General features: G+C 34.2%; 1 protein-coding gene across 2 annotated transcripts in view; it reads left to right on the forward strand.

Annotated features, from left to right (window-relative positions):
* The window catches only part of LOC149072969 (serine/threonine-protein kinase D3-like), a 234,427-nt gene extending 210,195 nt beyond the window's left edge, over window positions 1–24,232 (forward strand). For both annotated transcript variants that reach the window (XM_089246375.1, XM_089246376.1), the window contains 4 exons: window positions 6,792–6,867; window positions 16,908–17,014; window positions 20,907–20,992; window positions 23,373–24,232. In XM_089246375.1, coding sequence (XP_089102501.1) covers window positions 6,792–6,867; window positions 16,908–17,014; window positions 20,907–20,992; window positions 23,373–23,624 — 521 coding nt within the window. In that variant the 3' untranslated portion in view covers window positions 23,625–24,232. The remainder of the gene's footprint in view (window positions 1–6,791; window positions 6,868–16,907; window positions 17,015–20,906; window positions 20,993–23,372) is intronic.
* Window positions 24,233–24,929: the final 697 nt, after the last annotated feature.

Below are 24,929 nucleotides of genomic sequence, written 5' to 3' on the forward strand. Positions count from 1 at the left end.
TCATCGAGGGTGTACAAGGTGATCTGAAGGAACTGACGTATCTACTTTCGCCTTGCTGCTAATGCTTATGATACAATTTTTCATAAATGATGGATCATCCCCCTCCCCCCGTACAGATCTATTCTCCTGTATGATGTAGACAAGTAGACAAGAAAACAAGCTGCGATGAAATTTACAAGATAAACAAAGAAACTGGCACTCATGAAAACAATTTTCTTGTATGATTAGAAAGTTGTGACTGCAACTGGTTCGTACATTGGTGGGATATTAAAAAAGAAGCAAAAATTTGGTCAGGAACCTTCCTCAGCTTTGGAAAATACACTAGAAATTGTGTATATATATATATATATATATATATATATATACATACATACATACATTGAGTACATGTTCTTTGCCCCCTCCTCGGGAAAAGTTGAAATGATGGCCCTGCATTTGTACATTTATTTACTATTTTCCCAAAATACATGATGATGCATGGTGTGGGGCTACCTTGCATTCAGAAAAAAATGGTAATCATTAGCTAGACGAGGCCAGATACATCCGCAATAATTCCATCAATTGCATCAATGGTTAAATAGTAACCTACTTCAAATTACTCAAATGATTGTGTTTGAGTAACCATCATGCCATTAATTAACATCTCTGGAATTTAGAGAAACCATGATGAAGAAGACAAGAGCTCAAAGCTCGGTAATTAGCTCCAACTAGCAACGGCAAATCTAGACCACTCCATTAAATTATGCTTAACTTAAACCAGTAATTAATAAACTTAAAACACAAGCTAAAAATATAATGTGTTGAGTCTACATAATCAGCTGCTGTGCGGTTGTGTGAGCATTATGCTGGACTGCCATCCTGAGGATCCAAGTTTGAATTCCATTGACAACACAGTGGTAGTCAGCTGAAGTTGTTTTTCTGCAATTTTCTAGTTTCAAGGCACAAATGGGAGCCGGTCTCCCATTTGAAAAAATCTCTCCACAGAGAGCAGGCAGACCTACAACACAATGCTGACATAACATGAAAATTCAAGCATTTCCATTTTTACTTCAGAAAATGGAAGACAGATGGCAGCATGAACACAAAACAAGTGCAACTCAGCAACACGAATACGTTAGGGCCACACATTCTGGCATGTGTCTCATTCAGAATTACATGGAGGAATGTGTACGAGGTGCATATGCGGGTATGTATTATTAGTAGTTTCAGTGCCGTCTTGATGCATGGGCCCATCCATTTATATTTTCATGTAATGCATGGGCCAAGGGCCTCAAGAGAAGAGAGGCCTCAGAAAAATGAGAGGTAGTTGAATTTTTCAAGAATGTTCCAAATAGGGCCTCAGAAAAACCACTCGACCCTGGGGTCCATGATGCTCTTAAGACATCTCTCAGTAGTCTATATAATCAATTGAAATATATCCCAGTGCACATACATAGCAAAGTTCACTAGAGCATCGTCAGATGGTGGTGGTCAGACTCCATACGTATATTGTCCAAGGGCACTCCAATCAGAGGCATATGCAAGATCAGTCTTTGAAAGGGGCACAAAAGGCTTGGGGGTGGGTGTCACAATGAATTTCTTAAAGAGAAATTTTGAGTTCTTAGCCTTCAAAAGGGTATTGAAATGAACAGAAATTGATTATAATAACATAAGTTATTTTCTTGAGATATTTCAATTTTTTCAAAAATACTTTTTTGCATCAAAAATAAATTTTTGATTGTATGGGGGTGAGACATAGGGGGCTCGTCACACCTCCTTGCATAGGTCTCTGATCCCAATAGCATTTAGAGGAAGGGGGCAGATCTGATGAAATTTTGCTGATGGTGGAGATAGGGGATCAGAGTTTTGCTGACTCTTGTTGACAATGGAGGAGGAAGGGAGGTCAAAAAAGGACAAAAATCTGCTCACGGAATAATTGAATGGCCCCTATCTGTTATCTATACAGTATAAAAATAATAATGCTGAATAATATACAACATTAACATAAATAATTTGTGCAGTGAGCCTAGCCGATATCTTGAAGTTGATCAACATTGAAAATCATTTAGTTTCAGCAGTTGTCATCAGCAATTATTTATGACTTATTTTGAAAATGATTCACTCCCTTCTTTAGAATTTTCCATTTTAAAAAGATGTATTATATTTTCGCATGGGTTTTTAATACAGATAATGTTATTCAATGTACAGCTGTTGCATGGGGTAATAAAATGCTCAACAATGTGGTGCTCAACAGTGGTAGACGGGGTCCTAAATCTTTTAAAAAATGTATGTGCAAGCAAAGCACCAGGACCAGATGATACCTATCCCAAGGTCCTCAGGCGTGCCCCCCCCCCATAGGTGGGGCTGACATTTTCTGTCATTTTTTGTTTTTCCTCGCTATAAATTAATCATAAAGGGGTCCGTGAAAGTCTGTTCAGGGGGCCTGCAAAAGATCCCAGCCAGGGGCCTCTGCTCCAAGATGTGGGGGGCCATGTCCTCAGGGAATGTGCTAATGAATTTTTGGAGTCAGTCGCACAGATCTGCAGGAGTATTTTTGCTGAGGGTATCGTCCCAAGGGATTCAAAGGATTGGAAACTTGCTAATTTTGTTCCAATATTTAAAAAGGGTAGCAGAGAAGATGTGTCCAATTATCATCCAGTGAGTTTGATGAGCTCCCTCTCAAAAATTTCAGAAATTATTATCAAAGGCAAGGTAAAGTGGATAGATGAGAATATAATGTATTGTCAGATAATCAGCATGGGTTCAGGAAGGGGAAGTCACGTGTGACTAACCACCTTTGCTTCTATGTTCACGTGACGAATAGCTTACCCATGGAGGTAGTAAATTCTAACACAATTGACACATTTAAAAAGAAATACGATAAACATGTTAGGGCAAATCGAGAAACTATCCATACTTAGAATAAGACAACCATAAGTATTCTTTATGGGCATTGTATATATATTGTTTTTAATTGCATTTTTAATTGGGTTGCTGTGTTTTTGAAGTGTATGGCATCCATATTTTTTGTGGACATTTTTTCTCATCCACCTCGTTGGGCATTTGGCGTATTTTGGCATTGTTTTTGTATTTGTATTCCAATATAATACATCTTTTAGATGATTTAGAGATATATAACAAATAAGAACTTTCCTGACGCTGGGTGCAACAAAAACAGTGACATCACCACAGAAAAAAATTGCTACCGTTGAGAGTCCCACACTAAGAGCTTAGTGCACCAACCAATTTTTTGATGAGTATAAAAAAAAAAGCTGCCATTCAGAATTGGCAATAAATTGTAGGTCCTGTGTGTGGTCTAATTAGCCCTCTTGTGAGGAAATGATCATGGTGCGACAAAAATAATGACCGAATGATATGTATTATATTTTTATATTGAATTATATTCAAATTTGAGGTATAGAGTAGATTTAAAAGATAGAAAATAGATGGGCCAGCATCAGGATCCATGGGTGCTTTATTCTACATTGCCAGAAGAAGCATAACAACATGTGTAACAACTATTCCCTTTCTCCCTTCCCCGTGTTTCCAACTACAAAGGCTATCTCTTTCTAGTACGGATGGAATGCACCATCGATCCGTGGTATTTGGAAATATATCGGTTGCTTATGATATATAATTTTACATAAGACCCATATTTTACTGGGCACTTTTTTATCAGTTCTTCCAAAAAAAGAAATTCCTTTTCTAATTTAACAAATTCATTTGATTAGAAGCAGGGCTTGTCAGATTAATCGATTAATTGGGGCGGTTAATTGATCAATTGTTAATCGCAGTTAAAAATTTTAGTTGAGTTAATCAACTCAATCAAAAAATTTGATTAAAATTTTAATTAAAAGTTTGTGAATTAACTGGATTTTTTTTAAAAAAAAAACCGATTAGATATCACCAACTTCTCTAGTAAATCATGTTCTATACAGATCATTTTGGATAGGTAACCATATCTAAAGTATTTGAACCAATATTTTGACCAAATTAGATTCAACAAAAACTGATGATTTCAGTTTCAAATTGAGTTTGGTGGGAGTTTTGGAAGATGAACAAAATTTATTGTCTCCACTATGAACAATAGTTTTTCATATTCTTGAAAGTATCAGCTCATCTCCTCACAAGTATCATTCAAGAGGAGTTTCTAGGAAAACAAGTAATGGTATAATCACAAATAGTTTCTAAATCAGTCAATAATAATCAAAAATAACCAATTTTTTTTTTAAAAACGACAAGATCCAAGTGGAGAAATTAAAGGTTTGGCTATATTACGTTCAGCATATTAAATTGTTTGAAGCAAGCAGATTTAATTTCTGAACCTAATTTCTATATTTTTTTACATTTACCGAATAGGTGAGTGAAATGAATAAAATATATTTTTATAGCATTTATTAATATTATATGGTCACAGAAAATATTCAATTAAAATTCGATTGATCGACTAAAAATTTTTGATTTAAACAGTTGAAAACTTTAATCGATTCACAGCCCTAATTAAAAAGTAATTCAGTGGAATTAAGTTGGTGTCAAATTCATTTGAAGTATTAAATTAATAACTGAAAATTTTCTAGGGAGGCATGCACCTTTGGGTTTTGTTCAGGAGTATCCCCTGCTAATAGAGAAATTAAGGGTTTCTTTGAGGTAATTTACATGTACGTTTGTTTCAAAAAATTAGAACACCCCAGAAATTTAAGAGCGCAGTTCATGAAATGCTCAAGTTAGAAAATTTACCGTATAACTTGATCAAATAAGTGTTATAAGTCTCGAATTTAGTCTGAATTCGTAACTATATGATGTTATGAATTATTATTGAGTTATGAATGTAGAATGATTCAATCTTCACATTATAGGTAAGAAAAATGGACATTTCTGCAAAAGTAGAATTACATGTGCATTTGTTTGAATGGTATGATAAAACACATGCCAATATCATATGAATACATTCTACTATGGTCATCTTTGGCCTTAATGATGAATGTTATGCATCAAGACATTAAATTGATAAGTCTCCAGCACAGATACAAATACAAATACAAATACAACGCCACAACAGGCAAATTGCCCAACGAGGTGGCTGACTTAAGAACATCATGGATCCCCGAGCCATTTTTTGGAGGCCCTACCTACTACTGCTACACCCCAAATGCACCCTCCCCCCGCGGAACCCCCCAACGAATCAGTACATGCGGGAATGTGCGTGTACGTGTAGTGCAACCTGACGTAAAGTTTGTTTCTGTGTAATGTTTGGTATGTGTAGTGCTGCCATCTGCCACCAGTTTTTCTAACTATGAGTGAAGTGTTATGATTGAATGATTTATCGTTGTAGGACTGTTGCTCTCTGTGGCGAGACTTTTTAACGGGGAGATCGGCTCACATTTGCACCTTGAAGTTGGGAACCACAGAAAACCAACTTCAGCCGACCACCACTGTGCGGTTCGAACCCGGATCCTCGCATCACGAGTCCGTCACTATAACCACTCGACCACCACCACATCTGGATTAGACCTCAACCATGAATCCCATTGTAGCTATTGTAGACCCACCTGATAGCAGCTGGTTTGCAATTGATCAGCTTTTTCTATTTTAGGATTTTAGCACAACTCCACTATTTCTTGATAGGATTGGCATCAGGTACAATCGTTGGATATCACAAAACCACTGAAGTAGCTACGGTGTTCAATAACATTGCTAAATTCTTGATCCTATATACGTTTCTTGCGTGCAAACAATGTTTTCAGTTATTGGAACCAAAAAATAGAGGCCAATGAATCAGAAGACTTTTCTGGATGCGGGTGTACATTAAGCTCTCTACCTGTTCATTCCAGACATTCATGTTTTGTATGGAGATAGAAATTTCATTTTTCAGCAAGATTTTATCTATGTACAAGTCGTATAGATGCTACAGCTATTCACATGAGCAAATACTTGATAGCAAATGAAATTGTCATCTACATAGGAGGTTTCAACTTCTGGAATCAAAAAGTGGAGAGTCCAATGTACACCTGCATACAAAGAAGTCTTATGATTCATCTGTCTCTGTCTTTTAGTTTCCAGCACCTAAACTTTTTTGAGAATGGAAAACACAGATTGGGTCAAGAATTTAGCAATGCTCATCAAACATCATAAATACTTCAGTGGTTTTGTGATATCTTGAAAGCTTCCAGGCATTTAAGCGATTAAACATTTAGATGAGTTCACACAAAAAAGGTTTTAGCGATTCGATGAAAATAGACCTTGTGGTATATGGAGATTGGGAAACATCTCTACGAGTGAATATTCGTGAATGACATCACTCTAGGGTTGCTGGCTTTTTAAATTAATTCTTGGCCTTGATTAGCATTCAAAATATTAATATTAATATTTTTTTTTGAGTGGTCAATAATAATTTTGCTGGATTTTTTATATTTCTGTGCATATTTAAATGAGTAAAATCAGTGGCATTTTTTCAAAACTTTTTGAAGATGTCACTTTCGGACCCTTTCTCCTGTAAGTAAGAGCCAATTGTGGGGATGCAGATAATGATGGTCTGAAGCAGTGTGTTTGTCAGGAGAATAAAATTTATAGAATCAAGATGAGTACAAATTACCTCGGCTACTATTTGTTGAAATAACTTGCAGCATAAGGAGATAATAGTGATTGGCTTAAAATCAATGGTGTGATAGTCTAAAATTTAACCTAAAATTTGAAAATATAATGATATATATGGTGATAGTAGTTCATAAATTCTCCTTGCACTGTCAAATGATATTTATATTAGTATTTATATAGTATATATGTTCTGGTTCTATTGAGATTATTTTTTCCAGCTCCAGAAGTCTTGCGGAATAAAGGTTACAATAGATCTTTGGACATGTGGTCAGTTGGTGTGATTGTATATGTTAGGTTTGTATAAATTTTTTCTCTTTATGAAGTCTTATAGAGTATTCATCATTATTCTTATGACACTGAGTAATTATGTTCTCATTCTCTCTCTGCTGCAAAAAAGTATATGCAGCTATAAAACATTGAGTTACAGTTATGAGACTTGGTATGAATTCATCATTTTTGTGGAAAAATAGGAATGATCAGAATTTTGGAAACAAAAAATAAATTCATCTCAGGGGTATCTTTTTCTTTTGTTTTGGTGTTGTTTTTATACACTATACTTTTTTATGAAACTTTAAGGAGGACCTCCTTTCCATCTTTACCCAGTCACACATTTCTTCTACTGAAAGTTTCACTCTCCTTTCAAATTTTCTTCCACTCATCTTGACTTGCTTTTTCTCCCAAATTGTTTTTATTAAGCATATGTAAGAATTTTTCTACTTCTGATAAGCAGAAGTGTTTTTCTTTCTTTCAAATTGTACATGGCCCAGGCTGTATGATCTGGTGACAATTTTAGCCATTACTTCCATAAAGTAGGGCAGGACCACGTCAGAAATTTATTTTAAAAAGTCAGGATTCACAAAGTCTCTGCCATCAGTGTTAATGCAGGCACCAGAAGATAATAATTATGGATATAAAGTTTGAAGATTCTTTGATTTGTGAGATAAAATAATGAAAAACATATAATGACTTGTTCAAGAGAGCTAAAAGTTACAAAAATTTGAGAACATCTGTCTTATGCCAATGATACCATCTCAAAATTACACAATTACTGGTTGATTACAAAATTACACAATTACTTATTAAGTGCACAGAAAAGGAATCTTTTACACAGCTGAAAATTTAAAGGCAGGAAGTCCGGTTGAAATTTTCTGTAAGCAAGCACATTAGTGCTTTCAAGTGCTTTAACCAGTCAACTGTTCAATTAATTTCTCCGAGCGTTACCCTCAGTGCCCACTTTTTTTTTTGAAAATGCACGCGCTTTTTCCCCGTTTTTTCCTTTTCTTGGAAGTTTGAAATATTAAAATATTTTTTTTATAGCTCGAATGTGTTGAGACATAATATGACACCCCAAAAGTGGGGAGGGGCGGTCATGATGTCCTGTGACTAAAAGAAATGCTGTTGATGGATTTATGTGGAACCATAGTAGTTGAATCTTTGCTAAAAGATATATGAGTAATAAAACAGATGCATCTTCGCAAGGGAGTTGGAAATTGAAACAAAAACGATGGCGATGCAGCTTTGCAAAACATGACAAAGATAATAGTAATAATAATCTCAGACCTTGAAATATAATTGTCAACTCCATCTAGTGATGAGATAATAAAGTTGAAGGATGGCTGTACAGAGATGGCAGCACATGTATGACAAATTATTTCGTCATATCTATGTGAAAAAGACCGTAAAGTCTGTGTCGGCAAATGCCGTTGTAGGCAACACCATTACATATATCAGCGATGGCAAATGCCGTCTTAACCACTTGACTGGTGAAAAAGACCGAAAAAAGTCTGCGCGTCGACAAATGCCATCGTAAGCACTTGACTGGTTAAGTTATACTTTTCTCATGCACCTAGAACAAATCCTACTAACATCATCAATACCCAGATTTTTATCATTTGCATTCCAGATTTTATGGCTGTTACTTAATTTTTTATAGGTGCCAATATGTTACTCTATATTTGAGTTTATGTAATTGAATGCAAAATATTGAGTGATTTTTAAGTTTTCATCTGGTTTGCAAAAAAAGAAGTGAAAACCTTGAGTGATAGGAGTGAAAATTGTAAGTATAATTTACAATGTTGTTAGTGGGTATGATAGTGAGGGATTTTAACTTAGCATATAGAGCATAATTCTAAACTATATACAGTTTTCATTAATCTATTTCTATTTACTCATAGTCTGAGAGTAACACAATTGGCTTGTGAAAGCTACAACAAGATATAAAGACTTGATATACAAGATATAAAAAAACTTGAAAATTGCACAAACTGATGTTTCACAGTGATTATGGTCAAAAATCTTATTCCCCTTCCTTGAAGTCAGATAGCTCCTGTATTCTGTCAATTTGGGTTTTGAAGTGGTGAAATGATACAAGTGAGCTTTCTTCCCTGTTACAATAGATTCTTGCTAATCTGGCACTTATCAGACCAGGGTGTGTCGGATTATCGAAATTGCACTGAGTGGCATGGTGGTAAGGAGCTTGCTGTCACTGTCCTGGGTTCAAATACAAATACAACGCCACAACAGGCAAAATGCCCAACGAGGGGGCTGAGAAAAAGATGCCCATAAAAATATGGATGTCATATATTTCAAAAATATAGCAACCCAATTTAAAATGCAATTAACAAAAATTGTAAACAATATACACACATGATAAAATATTATACAATGCCCATAAAGAATACTTATGGTTGTCTTATTCTAAGTATGGATAGCTTCGCGATTTACCTGGATCGATTCAAACCTGGAGGAGGATATAGATAAATATTTTCTCTACCAATGATAGACAGCACTGATAGACAGCACCTTCATTTCCAACTCATCCCATTAATGGCAGTAAATTGCAATATAGCAATATGTCCATAGTTGGTGTTTGGTGAAGTAGTAGGTTTCCATGGGATACTAAGGATTATCGAAATTGCAGGATTACTGGAAGTTACAGAAGAGTAGATGACTTTGCCTAATAATACTCAAAAGAATTGTCAACAAATAAGGCAAATACCAGGAAATACTAAAAAACTTTCAAAACGCTATGGGTGTCGTCTTCAGAGGATAAGAGTATCATGCCGACCGAGTTTCCCACTTGGATTGAGTACTAAATCTTCAATCTTGGTTGTTCAGCGGAACGTAAAACAATACGTCTGTCAAATGTCGTGGCAAGAATGAAGCAAAGCGCCTGCTTTTAAGTCTTTTGCAACAACCTGATTGGCTGCTTGCAAAATGGAGCTATCCGATTGGTCTATTTGAATTTCCTTTGAATTCCTGCTCGTAATGAATTTAAGCCATGGTGATGTGATTGGTGCTGTTGATTTACTGTTGTTTACTAATTTATTTTTGAAGGCTCGGACGTATGTGCCTTCATAGAAGTCTAAATCGGCCATGGATTTCACTAACTCTCGCTTCCTGAAATTTGAATCTATGGCCCTCTTGCCAGCATTGAGTGGCGATGATCGAATTTTCACATTCTTGATTTTTAACACAGTGATCATGTTCATTTAATCTAATTTTTATGGGTCTCTGTGTTGGTCCTATGTAGCCAAGTGGGCAATCACCATATGGAATATAATAAATGCTCCATTGTTTATTCTGTGGTATAGCATCTTTAGAGGTTTGAAACAAAAGTTTTTAGTACGCACATCTGGGGCTGTAAGGTTAAACTTTTTAGTTAGTGGAAAAAGCCCATTTGAATAACACAGTAGGTGCTGCTTATTAGAATAATGGATAATATTTTCATTCAGGTATTGTTATGACTTTTGCAAAGTACAGAACAGACCAATATCTTAATATGAGAAAAATTTGCTTATAGTTATCAGGATTATGGTTTATGTTATCAATTTCTTTTTGTTAAAATTTTTTTTTTTGAGTATTTTGACGCTGAGGTTGAACCAGACTTTCTTTCTCAATAAATTATCGCCATGAAGGTGTACCCTTTCCTTGTCTACAATCATTTCCATACTCGGTTCATAATGCTATATTCGGGCAGTAGTAGCCGCTGTAATTCATGTACACATGAAGTGACTTTTTAAATGGCCCACCTATAGTGGAGACAATGCAATGTAAAAACAAAAGCCCCCTTCCTTCAGTTCTTGGTTCAGTTTCGTTTCTTTCAGTTGACCAGATTCACAATTACTCAACTGAAAGACTTTCTCAGGTGTTATCTATGGAGCGTACCATAACTTATATCAAAAAAATTACCATAATCCATAAACATAATAAATTATTTCATTTAAGCTCCTCATAGTGGCTGAATAATGATAATAAACATAGAATTTTAGCTTAAAGCAAAAACATCTCATTTTGGAACAGTATGGAAAAAGAAAATGGCATAATGAGCATATTTTGCAACCATTTGTGGAAAAGAAAAACGATGAGTCTCGTTTCCATTTTTCCCATCGTATTAAACTGGAGGTATGGTCATCGTATTTGCTTTTGGATTTCTTTGAGATATCGTTATCAATCGATTATTGTTATCAGAAACCTTGAATGTGATCACATTAAGCGGCATGCACTGTATAAACTTCTGTGAACAGAAGTTATACAGTGCATCTATATTATCAATATACAGGGGTTGGACAAAATAATGCGAACACCTGTGCAAAAAACAACACTCAAGGGAACCTGTCGTATACACCCGCTCTCTAGTGTGGAAGAGTTCTTCTTAGTGGGTGATAATGTGCATACATCAGTCTAGTCGTAGCAGTGATAGCTTTCGGATGTGATGTATATTGGGGCATTAAAACTTCGTTATGGCTGACCTCACAGATTTCGAAAGAGGCATGATTGTTGGAGCCCGTCTTGCCGTGACGGTAATGAAACACAGTAATGAAAATGGCCACCCTTGTTGGTGTCGGGAGAAGTACTGTATCGATGGTAATGACAGCCTATAGCAAACAGGGAAAGACTATCATCTACCAAGCATAACAGTGGCCGAAAGTCGAAGATGTCTGATAGACCCAGAAGGGTTCTGAAGCGGATTGTGGCCAGAAAGCACAAGATAACAGCATCCCAGATAACATCTGAGATGAACACACATCTACAGGAAGGTATATCGACAAAAACTATCCGCCGTGAACTGCATGCAGCAAACATACAAGGTAGAGTGACTATTCCAAAATCATTGGTGACACCATGCAATGCCTTGAAACAATGAACATGGTGTCATGAACATAAGAATTGAACACAACAACAATGGTAGAATGTCATCTGGTCAGACGAATCGTCGTTCACATTATTCCAGATTAACGGACGTGTTTATGTTTGGAGAACGCTAGCACAAGCTTATGATGTTGACTGTCTCCTTTCTACTGTTAAGAATGGAGGGGGATCAGTGATGTTGTGGGGCATCATGTCTCACCATGGTATCGGCCCACTTGTTGTCCTGGATGGGTGGGTTGAAGCATCGGTTTATGTCAGTATTCTGGCCGGCCATCTTCATTCAATGGTGCAAAATTAGTTCCCTAATTCTTGACCTGTGTTCCAAGATGTAATTCGCCCGTTCACACTGGTGGAATTGTTGGAGACTGGCTTGATGAACATGATGAACTGCAACACCTTGTGTGGCCCGCTCAGTTCCCTGATCTTAATATAATTGAACCTTTGTGGAGTATTTTGGAGGCCAAACTGTGCAGTAGGTTTCCACGTCCAAAGACACATTCTGAATTAGTGAATTTTTTGCAGGAAGAGTGGTTACGTGTCCCAGTGACTGTGGTGCATGACTTGTATTTGTCCATCCCACGATGGATACAAGCTGTAATTAGTGCAAAAGGAGGGCTAACAGCCTATTAATAAAGATTTTGTCTCATTTCACAGGTGTTTATATTGTTTTGTCCAACCCCTGTATATGCAGCGACATATATTCCTCTTAAATCCTCCTCTTATATATTCCTTGGAAAAATGGCAAATTACTGGATGGACAGGATTAATGTATAGTCTGAATTATCGTGAGTCTACTGCATAGTTTCCCACACTTTTTGCTCCATATCACCCCATTCTCAATTTTTTTCTTCTCATTGCCCCTTCCCTCCAACTCAAGCCAACCCATAGGATGCTATACTAAACCCCAAGCTTCTACCCCTCCCGGACACTTCTATTGCTTCCAGGGGGCGATATTGGCCACTTTGGGAAACACTGGTCTACTGTATATGCCTCTTTGCACCTATCCGAAACCTGATTTTTATGTCACTGATAAGATCTACTAAATTTCAGTGTGCTTGATACTCACGATAAGTTAGTGTATGTTAGATAGCATTTTATGTAGTCTAAAAGTATTCTTTCAGATGGTCTTTCAAAGAATAAATAATTTTGATTTTATTTTGGTGCTTTATGAGTTTGAGGAAAAATATAAGAATCTAATTAAGCTGAAATGTTGAAGTTTCCAAACTTTGCATGCATAAATTACACATACCAATTTACATAAGGCGATAGGAGCAATCACCTTGTATTTGCCTATATGCCCACTTATACAATCTGTAACATACATTCAGAAAAAGTCATGTTAAATGACTATCACCCAGTCGATATAAGGTCTGAACTTGGTTATCTAATGTTTTGAATTTTGTCTTTCAAAAGTAATGGATTACAGTGTGAAATCTTCATAAAATTATCTTGAATATATCATTGTGACATTCCGTAAATACTCTATATTAGTGGACACATATAGGAAACGATTAGGAATACTACTGTAAAAATTATATTTTCAACTATATATTATATATATTCAAATATATGTTTATTTTTGAATCATTTAGAATAAGAAGGGATTATGCAAATAAAATTTTTATTTTTTATTATTATTCTAACTAGAAAGATGGGAAAAACCTGTATTTTTTGTAAAATATTATATAAAGTTCTTCTCATTGCATCAACAAATGTATGGTATTCAAATTAAATATCATGTCAGAGAAAAGGGTATTTATAAAAAATGATATTAAAGGGCTAATATGAAATAGTCTGGTTGTGTGGAATAGAGGGTTCAAAATGAAGAAAACCTACTAAAATTAATCAAAAGCAAGATTTAATGTGTCTGTGACAATGATAAATAAAAATGAAAAATGGTAAATGAAAAATTCATAGTTTTTCCTTTTTTTTTATAGTTCATAGTGGTGATTGTGTCTATTTATAAAAATCACAGATGCAATATTCCTTTCTGTCTCAAAATAGTCAAGGTTGACCCATAGAGAATGGGACACATTATTCCCAGACCTTTCTTCTACCTTCCATAACTTTCTGTCTTCAAGAGACATTTTAACTCAAGTCAGATGATACTTATAGTATTCCATGTAACTTGATACACCATCCTCGGAAAAACAGTGTTCCTTCCAACTAGAGGAAATGAACACAGCACAATAAAATGCAACTCTTGTGATGTGCATTGTACTTAGTTTCAAATTATTAGGTAATTATTATTAGGTTTATTCCAGTAATTAATAAACACTTTTTATAAAACTTGCCTGAGTAAATTTCTGGAAGTGGAAAAACAAATCTTCTCCTATAGCACCTGTGATGATGGTTTTAACCGAGTGACACTGACAGCAGAGTATTGTGGTGGCATTTTAAAGTAGTTTATCACTGTTCCACTTGGGGATCATACCTGAAGGCAGAGAAAACCTGTTATTCCAGACTATTCCATAATTCTGTACTTCCTATTCATATTGGTGGAGGATCATCTCATTTTTCTTTATATTCATGCCCATTATTTAATTTTTTATTACATCCATTGTGTGTGTACTGTGGGACCTCCAGTACTAGTCATACCATACTCCCTTTTCACACTATCCATTCACATGAGCAAGATTGCAGTCGAAAAGCCTGTCTATTTCTTCATATTGAACCCCCTTGAAAACTTTTCCCCCCTAGCAGAGAAGAAAGGAAGTACAAAAATTGTACCTACTTTCTTCAGGGATAAAGGGGTGTTTCATATCTTCTTTCCCATAATCATTTTCACAAGTGAATGCAGAAAAATTATCTGACATTTTGGTGCTCCTACTTTCTCAGTTTCGTCCTGCTTTCTAGTTTTTGTCCTACTTTTCCTACTTTTTTACCAAAACCTATCAACAAAATTTGTATAATTGATTTTAATTGAGGAGGGAATCATTGATATAATGCCAAATAATACAAATGTAGTAGATTGCAATTAATGATTCTGCCAAAGCATAAATTGTATTGTTTTTTAAGTATTTTGGAATGGGGTGTATGGGGACCATTTAGTGGTTTATTAATTTTTCATTTGCTTAGTTTGAGGGTTCAAGTAGTAGAATAATCCACATAATGTATACAGAAAAATTTAAGGGGATAATTTAAATAATCTTTTTGTACCAATCATGGCATAACTGAACAACCAAGTAGAGCTATGAAGAACAGGTTACGTCGTGCACTAATTGCATTCAGGTGTCCGGTACAGACAAATTAGGCTTTTGGTTTCATACCAATGAGCTTAGTCAGTGGTTCCCAATCTGTGGTATGTGTACCCTTGAGGATACATTACAGGCCCTCAAGGGTATGCAAAAAATAATCAGTAATAGTGGAAAAAATGAATTTAAAAAGAAAGTGAAAAAGTTCTGCACGTTAGTTATTCATCAGTTCTCGCATAATATTCAAGGGAGGTACCCAAGCTCCCTACACATTTCTCTCTTGCTGTAGGTGTATGTACATATACAATACATCTCTAGGAGTAAGAAAACCTCCTATACATTCCTAGGGGTGTACACAACTTCCATACATTTTTGGGGGTAAGCATGCATCCTACATATTTTAAGGGTTATGCCTCAAACCTTTTCTGTATAATTGATGCATGAAAGTTTAGGAACCACTGAGTTATACCAATTATCCAGTTGGGGTATATTGTCCCTTGTTCATTTGAAAGTGCTGAAATGGACTGAGGAGCATAGAAGTAATTAGATACGGTATAGGCTATATTATCTTGTATTATATCTTATATTGCAGTGTTTCTCAACCGCCTGGCCGTGACATCAATCGTACCAGACTGCGAGAATATATTCATTACCCTTTCATTCCTCAAATCATTTCCACAGTAATGACTAATTCGTTTATTTCACCACTATGGAAAATCGAATTTTTCAGTCTAAAAATCATACAAGGGTAAAGATGAAAAACCTTCTTATAGTTCCTCGACAAAAGCTTCCAGCTGCAACCATAAGTTATAGAAATTTGGATGATCCCCCTTCCTCCTATCGCACTGAAAATCATTCGTTTTGTTGCAAGGCCCAAGGAAGGGAAATGTGCCTCTGGTCACAGCTGTATTTTTAATTGTATTTTTTTTCTTTTTGCAATTTTGAGTACCGTCATCATGAAACCCACACAATACAGCTGGGTAAAAAATGTTTTTCTATACTCTCGGCCCCTCTTGCCTGAAAATATTCTACTGCTTCAGGGCTCTCTGTTGACAACTGGATGACCCTGCTGTTATAGGCACCACAGAAAATGTCCTGAAGACAATAATGCCATGAGAAAACTCTGTAAATATGGCCTATGAGTTTTCTTAGTTACTCAAATGCCTGGTTTCAAACCACCATCATTCACACAATCATAGCAAAGGTTGGTGATGGTAAGTGGATTTTTTCCCAATACACCACTTCAAATACATCATTATCACAGACTCCTACTGTAGATGAATTTAGAGAAGCATTTTCCTTTGCAAGACGCTGCCTTTCTCATGAAACTGATTCATGTTACTCATTCCTAAAGATGTTTTATTTAAAACATGAAATGAATTACCAACACCCAGAAAAGTTGGGAATGAGATGAAGGGAAATGAGATCATTCTTGTAGTTTCCTCAAAATAAATAAATGTTTTTCTTTTAAGAAATTTGGCGGTGCTTAAATTACTTTCGATTCATCAAGCCCTAACCTAGACATTTATTCTATCACAGTTTCAGTATTATTGTTATTATTATTTCTTTTGCTTTAATTGGTACAAACTGCTCTCTATTAGAGCAATTTAATATCTATGCTAAATTTCATTAAATTCTGCCCATCATTTTTTTTAGAAATATTTAAAAAAAATGTGGTTATTCTTTTCATTCAAACTCAGGTATATTTAATATTATCTTGTTTAACTGTAAGTTGTTATGCAATAGGAGGTCTTGAATTTTGCTTCTTAAACCAATCTAATTTTTCATTCCTATATGAGTTTTATTAATGAAATCTACTATAATTTTAATCCTCTGATGCTACCCTAAGTTATGACTGCCCCATTAAGTATAGAATTTCAATTCTCATCTATAAGATTGATATCATTTTAGGGTTTAGAAACATGTGTATATATATGTCTATTTTATTTCTTTATTTTATTATTTACTGTTCTGAAAAATTGATTCCAGTTTAAGTGGAACCTTTCCATTTAATGAAGATGAAGATATCAATGACCAGATTCAGAATGCAGCTTTTATGTATCCTCCATGCCCATGGAAAGAAGTCTCTGCAGAGGGTAATTTTTTTGTGAATCTATACATATAAAATAACATGCCCTGACTGACTGATTCATCATTACAGAGTCAAAACCACTGAAGATACACTACAAGACCACAACAGGCAGAATGCCCAACAAGGTGGCTGAGAATTAATAACGATTATTTAACAGTATCTGAATGAAAAAAAAATTAAAATATTATATATAAAAAAAAACACATTACATACAAAAAAAAGCTTGGATGTCCCTTAAAAAAACAATATTTCAACCAAAAAAATATAAATGATAAGTTTTTACTCACCTTAATTAACATTAAAAGAGAATTCCAATTCAAATTACACAGGGATGAATGAGCGTTAATGAAATGACAACAACGACCCAACCAACAATAATACAAATATGAAATTTGGTCAGTAGTTTTATTTTATAATGTAGAGACTCACACTAAGAAGGGATTTTTCAAAATTTAACCTCTGGGGGGGGGGGGATCTTAAGGAGTTTCAAAGGTTATATGGGGCAACATTGCCGAGCCAAAACTGCTGAAACTATAAATGTGAAATTTGGTCAGTAGTTTTATTTTATAATGCAGAGACTCAGAGGGGATTTCTCAAAATTCAACCCCAAGGGGCATTGTTAGGGTTTTGTTGTAACAAAAGTTATGTGGGGCAACATCGCCTAGCTGAAACCGTTGAAGCTGTATGAACATGAAATTTGGTCAGTAGTCTTATTTTGTAATATGGAGACTCACTAAGAGGGGATTTTTCAAAATTAAACCCTTGAAAGTCTTAAAGAAGAATTTTCATCAGGGTTGGATTTTTGCTGGGACAGTGGAAAAAACCAGGCAAAAATTGGTAAAAATTATTATTTTTACTCAAGACATACCAAGCTTGGTTTTTCAATTACAAAATATTCTTTTCAATATAAAAACTTAAAAAACATATGAAACATAAAATTACATGGTATAAAAATGAATATTCAGCAAACAAATATATGAAAACATATCCAAATAAAATATGCATCACCCAGATTTGTTATAAAAAAATTCATAAGTAAAAGACTTTATTTTAGAATTGCAAACAGATAAATCCAACTTTTTGACAAAAATGTGACAAAAATATTTGCTTTATCCAAATGAAATATTTTTTTGCGAAATAAAATATGAATTTTTGCCAGGTGGCAAAAATATTTGCTTTATCCAAACAAAATATGCATCACCCAGATTTGTCATAAAAAATTGATAAGCATAAGGCTTTATAATTATTTATTCATAAATTCGAAAAGATAAATCTAGTGTTTTAATTCTATGAATTTTTGCCACTGGCAAAAATGTGGCAAAAAACTATTTTTACCAGGGCGGTTTTTACCATGGTTTTTCCACTGCTGCAAAAACTTGCCAACCCTGATTTTCATATTAAAAAATCCATGCGAGTGAAGTCACGGGTAACAGCTAGTTTAGAATATGGTGATAGAACTTTGAAATTGTTCACATTCTTTTCATTCCTTAAGAAGGTACACTCAGAACATACAATTAAAATGTGTGCAACCCACCGCTCCCTCTAGTTTTTATTTTATGTGTGTGGAAATGTTTCTTAAGTGTGTGGAATGGCAATATGTCACACCCACCTATGAAGTATTTTATGATTTAGCGTGCACTGAAGTATTTTCAGATTATAAGAAAAAGTGGTGCAACCCCTGACAAATCCATTGTTATTTTTTACTTTTAAAATTAGAGACATCCTACTCTGATGTACTTCATTTTAAATAGTAACTAAATTTTTGATATTTTTAGATTGCACAATGGAGTAGAAAAATTAACTGGGAAAACATCTTCAAATATAATATTGTCACACATATAATACTAATTTCCCAAAGCATGTGAGTACAACATAACCTCATAAGGTGGTTGGGATCCATATGGGGTGGGATTGACAGAGCTTCAGCCCTGGTGCTCATAACAAATCCCTTTTTTAATCCTATAAATTTACTTCAGAATGACTTGTGAAAAATCCTGTCCTGGGGCCAACCAGAGATGACAACTTAGAGACCCAGCTCCAGGAAGTGAGGCCATGGGCTTAAATCTCATTTTTGTAGGTTCTTTAAAGGAAATAACGCTCTCAGTAACATTTTGTTTTAAAAACAAGCTCATAAAAACATAATATGCAAGAATCGTTTTACTTAAAAAGACATTATTAACAAATAAAAAGTATAAAAATAATCAAACTTTCCTCAACATTCCTCAGGGCATCTCATGGGGGAGGGGGTCATTGCCCTCCGAGCACCAATGGTGGAGCCGACTCATATAATGTATATCCATATGTATGAATTGACATCATCACCATCATGTCCCCCCCCAGCCTTTCAAGTCTATCTCTGCCTATAGGGCATCTATAAGATAAGATTAGAACTATGCAAACACCTAACTTCTATCCCCCTACGAACATCTTGCATCAATATAGGTTGATGCAGAATAGAACTAGCCTGAATCATTTGGTCAATTATCATTGGCTACATGGATGTAAAAATTGAATTTAGGCCTGCCAATATTGTGTGCTTTCAAGGGGTAATTTTATTTTTTTGCATATTTATTTCCACATACTACTAAGAATTAAGATTCCTTCACAGAAAAATTCTTATTAACATGACAAAATCACATTTTACCTAATAAATTGAAGACATCAAGAATGTTACCAATAATGGCAGTGTCTTGAGATAGTTCAAAACGAATGTGTGAACTTGGTCACTATTTGTTTTTTTTTTCTTGCCCTGCTACCAACAGCAAAACTCTTACCCGACTGCATACTATTATTAACATTTCCCCTAAAAATGTTTCATACTATTAGTTAAAGTCTGTAATCAATTATTTCTTTAATCTTTTATTATCATGTCAATGAAGATACATAAAACTTTAGATTATGAGTAAATTGGTTTAGGAGTTGTTTGCAGGATATATAAAAAAATATAGCTCACAATTACCAATAATACATATACCAAAGCCTTCTAAATGAGGACTAGTCTATGACAGGTTTTGCATATTCACCCTTGACTGGATCCCTGGAACTTGGTTGTACAAGAATCTGGGTCTTAAACGAGTAAAAGTATATCACAGGATTCACAAATTAAAATTTTTAGTGTTCTAAAATTCCATGTATCCAACACACTACAGCACATTAGTGACATTATTGTATGCATATCAATGAAACTTTCAATACATAATTCAGGGGCCCTATCCATTATGAGGTAGGTAACTGACTACAGTAATGGGAATTCATAGCTGAGCCCATTAAAGACTATCTCATACTCTTGTTGTGCATGTTAATGTAAGTAGGAATTTCAAAGTGGAGCTCCCTATTCTTTTGTACCATTCTGAAAATACTTGAGCCTTCGATATAAAATAAGTAAAAATACAATAATATTAAATAAAATAAATCTGCATTCTATCTGTAATCCTCCATCAGGCGCAATGTGTCTGTCAGGCACATCACAAACTTATTTTACATTTTAAATATTTTCTTTTACATTGTACATTTTATATTGCACCCAATGAAGCATTAAACAGAAAAAGAATCGAGGGAGACAGTTGTGAAATAAACCATTTGAGTTTATGCTATTTCTTATGGGGAAGATCATTTTGTTATATGAATGTTTTGGATTACAAGAAAGTTTACAAAAGGAATTATGCTTATAAACTGAAGTACCACTGTATAAGTTTTAACTTGAATTTTGATTAGTTGCCACTTTTTCCAAGCAACACTGAATATTTTGGTTTCTTCTCTTCTTCTTATATTATATATTCTCTCTCTTTTTTTTCTTGTTATATATATATATTCTCTATCTTCATATCTCTAGATTTTTCACACTATGCGATTTTTGTTCCTACTATATATATATATATATATGTTTTTTGTTGCAGCTATTGACTTGATAAATAATTTGTTGCAAGTGAAAACAAGAAAGCGATACACTGTTGACAAATCCCTCAGTCATGCTTGGTTACAGGTTTGTGATCATGTCATTCTATTTAATAAACATTTATTGCTATTATTGCTTTCTGATATTTATTGCTATTCTTACTGTAAATATGCAATGCCCACATGTCAGGTACATGAGTGACAATTGTGAGAAACAAAATTTATTTTAATTAATCTTTTTTCTTGCAGCCCTCTAGCTGGACTGAAATGGTCTTTAATTCAATCTAATAATTAATAGTTTTTAATTGAATTGTTTTGTTTTCCAAATCTATTAATATTGTCACAAAATTTCTTTGCATTAATATATCTTGAAAATCATTTTGTCACATTGATGAAATTATATTTATCTGTAATGACAGAGTTCCATATTTCTCCTGCCTAACTGATTAGAATGATTCCAAATATATGGGTTTTTTTGTCAGCCACCTCATTGGGCATTTTGCCAGTTTTGTATTTTGTTTTGTCACATGTTTTATCTTATTTTATTTATGTATTTATTTATTTTGTTTGGTTTAGCAGTATGCTTGTTCCGATTGAAAAACCAAGTGCTTCATTTAAACAGAGAGGATATGAAATAAAACTGTTGCATTTCTACTAGAAATGCAATGAACAATATTTTTGAAATGAATACTAGTTCATTCATTCATTGGATACTGTTATTATGAAGAAGAGAATTCTAAGTACAGTCAGATGTTTATAATGAATATTGTAAACTTTATACTTATTAACCCAGCAGATTTTTCTGGAGAGTGTAAGCACCAACACAGATGAGATTGAAGCAGAAATTTCTGATCTTGCAGATACTATCCAAACCACCATTCTAGAATCGTCTCAGGAAAAGAACAATTTTAATCTCCTGGGTATTCCCAGAGGGTTAAAAGACAGTATCCAGCTCAGAAATAAATTTTGCCATAAATGGCAACATACCTGGAACCCCTACTTTCACGAGAGGTTTAAAAATATATGTGAGTCTCCTGTGAAATTCTTAGTTTTATCAATGAGCAATATATCAACTACATCACAGAAGTCACATGTGAAGATGGCTCCCTCTTCAAACTTTATTGGATGTGAAAGATGCATAGCCCACCAATGAGAGCTATTGATGACCCTTCGGGCCTGGCCTATACAGACGAAGATGAGGCTGAAATATTCGCAGATGAATTTCAACAACAATTTAGTCCATGGAATAACATTCCTCCATTCACTAAACTGACAAAATAGTCAACATATTTCTAAGTGGTGACTTTGCTGAGTCTGACGCCGCCCTCTATCCTACACATGCAGAGGAACTGTCAAAATTCATCAAGAACCTCCGCTTGTATAAGGCCATTGGTGATGATGAAATAACAAATCAGGCCCTTGAAGTCTTCCCACCCAACTCATTGCAATATCTTGTAAAAATATTTAATCAACTCTTGCGACTGCATTACTTCCCAAACTATTGAAAAAGTGCTATAATCAAATGTGTTCCCAAATGAGGGAAGGACTTTTTGTCTTTCACCTTCTGTTCTAATTGTAGACAGATATCACTTTTGAGCAACCTCTCAAAAGTATTTGAATGAGTGATTGTTGCTAGCATAAATCATTTTGCAGATAGCCAGAACAACATGTCTTCTGCTGGGCCTATTCTTGTGCTACCCAACTGCTGTGAGTTACTGAGCTCTTGCAGGATGTCAAAATACATAGCGATACTGCCACAAAGGCCCTCTTGAATTCAGCCAAAAGTTTCGACGAAGTTTTGCATAAGGGACTGTTGCAGAAAATGACCTTCCGAGTTTGAATTAATGACTACACTTCAACCCCAGGCAGATTAGGTAATCAATTGCTCAAGGAAGTGTCATTGGATCATTGCTGCAAAATTTCCATATGAATGACTTCCCGTTGCCCCAAGGGGACTGACTTTCTACTGGTAGATGATTCTGCCATAATTTCATTCAACAAAAAAGAAGTTCAAATTCTTAATCAAATATCACTTTGGTTTAGTCATCAACTTTATACTACTAGTAGATATAGTACTTGCACCATAGAATGAAAGCCATCTGTTGCTTTTTCTACTCAATTTTACTAAAAAATCATAATTTCAGATGCCTTAAAAGATATCTTCAAAGCAAAATGCTGCTTTCTTTTGCACTCCTATATTTTACCCTGCTTTATTTTTTAGAATCATACAATTTTTAATGTGAATTCAGCTAGTTTTCACTTCAAGACTGGAATGTTTTGTTCCATTATGCTCTTTTCATTTTTTCATGTGCAAATCTCTCTGTGTAGGAGATATGATTGTTATACAACATTTACATTGATTTATTTTTCTTTAATGAAATTCAAATTAATTTTTCTATTGATAAATAATTATATTTATTGATAATGATAATTTAAATAGTTTCATATTAATTTTTCATTAATTTTAGGACTATCAAACTTGGTGTGACCTCCGTGAACTTGAATCTCAAGTGGGATGGCGATATCTCACTCATGAATCAGATGATGCAAGGTGGGAACTTTATCAGAAGGAACACAATCTTCCTCCTCCACCCCCTGTACCACAAGAAACTATGGTTGATCCATGTCCCCCTAGAGCCATGTCTAAACTTCTGCCATGTCCCGAGGCAAGGAAAGAAGAAGAGACAAACAATAATGTTTTCAGTCGAATACGCCTATAATTTTATCATTTCTTGTATATGATCTAAATGTCTGGTTATAAGGCTCATTGTTTATTTGGTATTCAGGGTCATTAAGTTTTTTATTCTTCATTTAATTTCATATTGTTATTTTCCATTTTACATCTAAGTAATCAGTGCATGATTTCTTGGACTTGTGTTCTTTATAATTGCAATAGCTCTATATTACATGTTCGTATGTGTATGTATATATATATATATGTATGTTCAAACATATAGCATATTTCAGTTTTTAATCATATAATTTATTGTTGATTATTATAATTAGCTAAAAAATATATTCTCTTTAGGGAGGAAATAAATTGTGGTTTATGTGTGCAATACAATAAAGATGGCATGCATATGCATATAGATGAGTTCTTCATAACATAAGACCAAGAATGGATCTGTGAGGAATACGCATATATTTAAAAATATTTGTTCCAATATTTGTTCCAATTATCCTGGTGGATAAAAAAATAATTTTCAATTTAACATTTAAGGGTACACTAAAAATTCACATTTATATATTACACAGCATGTTTTTTTTCTTTACTATATATAAACTGATGTAGTTAATAAAAAATATTTTAAGAGATAAGAAATGTGAAATAAACAGAAACAAAATATAGATTTTTTTGAAGAATATTAAATTTTGAGTTAATCATATTTAATACACAAAATTAACCAAAATTTATTCAGATGTTCAAAACATACATTAAAAAAGTAGAAATCATGTTTTTTTTATTCTTTTGCAATGTTTTATACCATTATTTTATGTATGTGTTGTGATAAATGTGATAAATTAGCAATTATGCATAATCACCAATAATTTCAATAATTTTGATAAATTTCACTAAATTCATCACTTTTACCTGAAATTATACATAATTCTCAAATGAAGTTGGTAAGTTTGATAAATATGCAAAAAATTATTTCCTCTCTTCTCTTTAGTTTTAGTTCTCCTCATCAGTTTAACCTGTATGTGATGCATATACACCACACATATTTTGCCATAAAAATTATCAAATGAAAATAAGTGTGAAAAAGGTAGAACATGAAAATTATTATCAGTCTTGTAATGTTGATTTTTTTCACATGTATCAACATGTGCCAACAAAACCAACATTACTATCGAATTCATCATCCTAGACAAGTTTAAGTACTGTTCCTGTAAACTTTAGTTCATTGAAGATATATCATGTTTACCAACGTGACCTGGAGGATCATACATAATCACCCGTATTATTATGTATTCATTGTGTTTGAGTAGGACTGGACTTAGGGGGAGGGGGTGCGAAAAACGCT

Source organism: Pholcus phalangioides, unplaced genomic scaffold (assembly GCF_987345545.1).
Source record: "Pholcus phalangioides strain wild (caught in Gottingen) unplaced genomic scaffold, Ppha-v1.0 ptg000017l_1, whole genome shotgun sequence".
Taxonomy (NCBI): Eukaryota; Metazoa; Arthropoda; class Arachnida; order Araneae; family Pholcidae; genus Pholcus; species Pholcus phalangioides.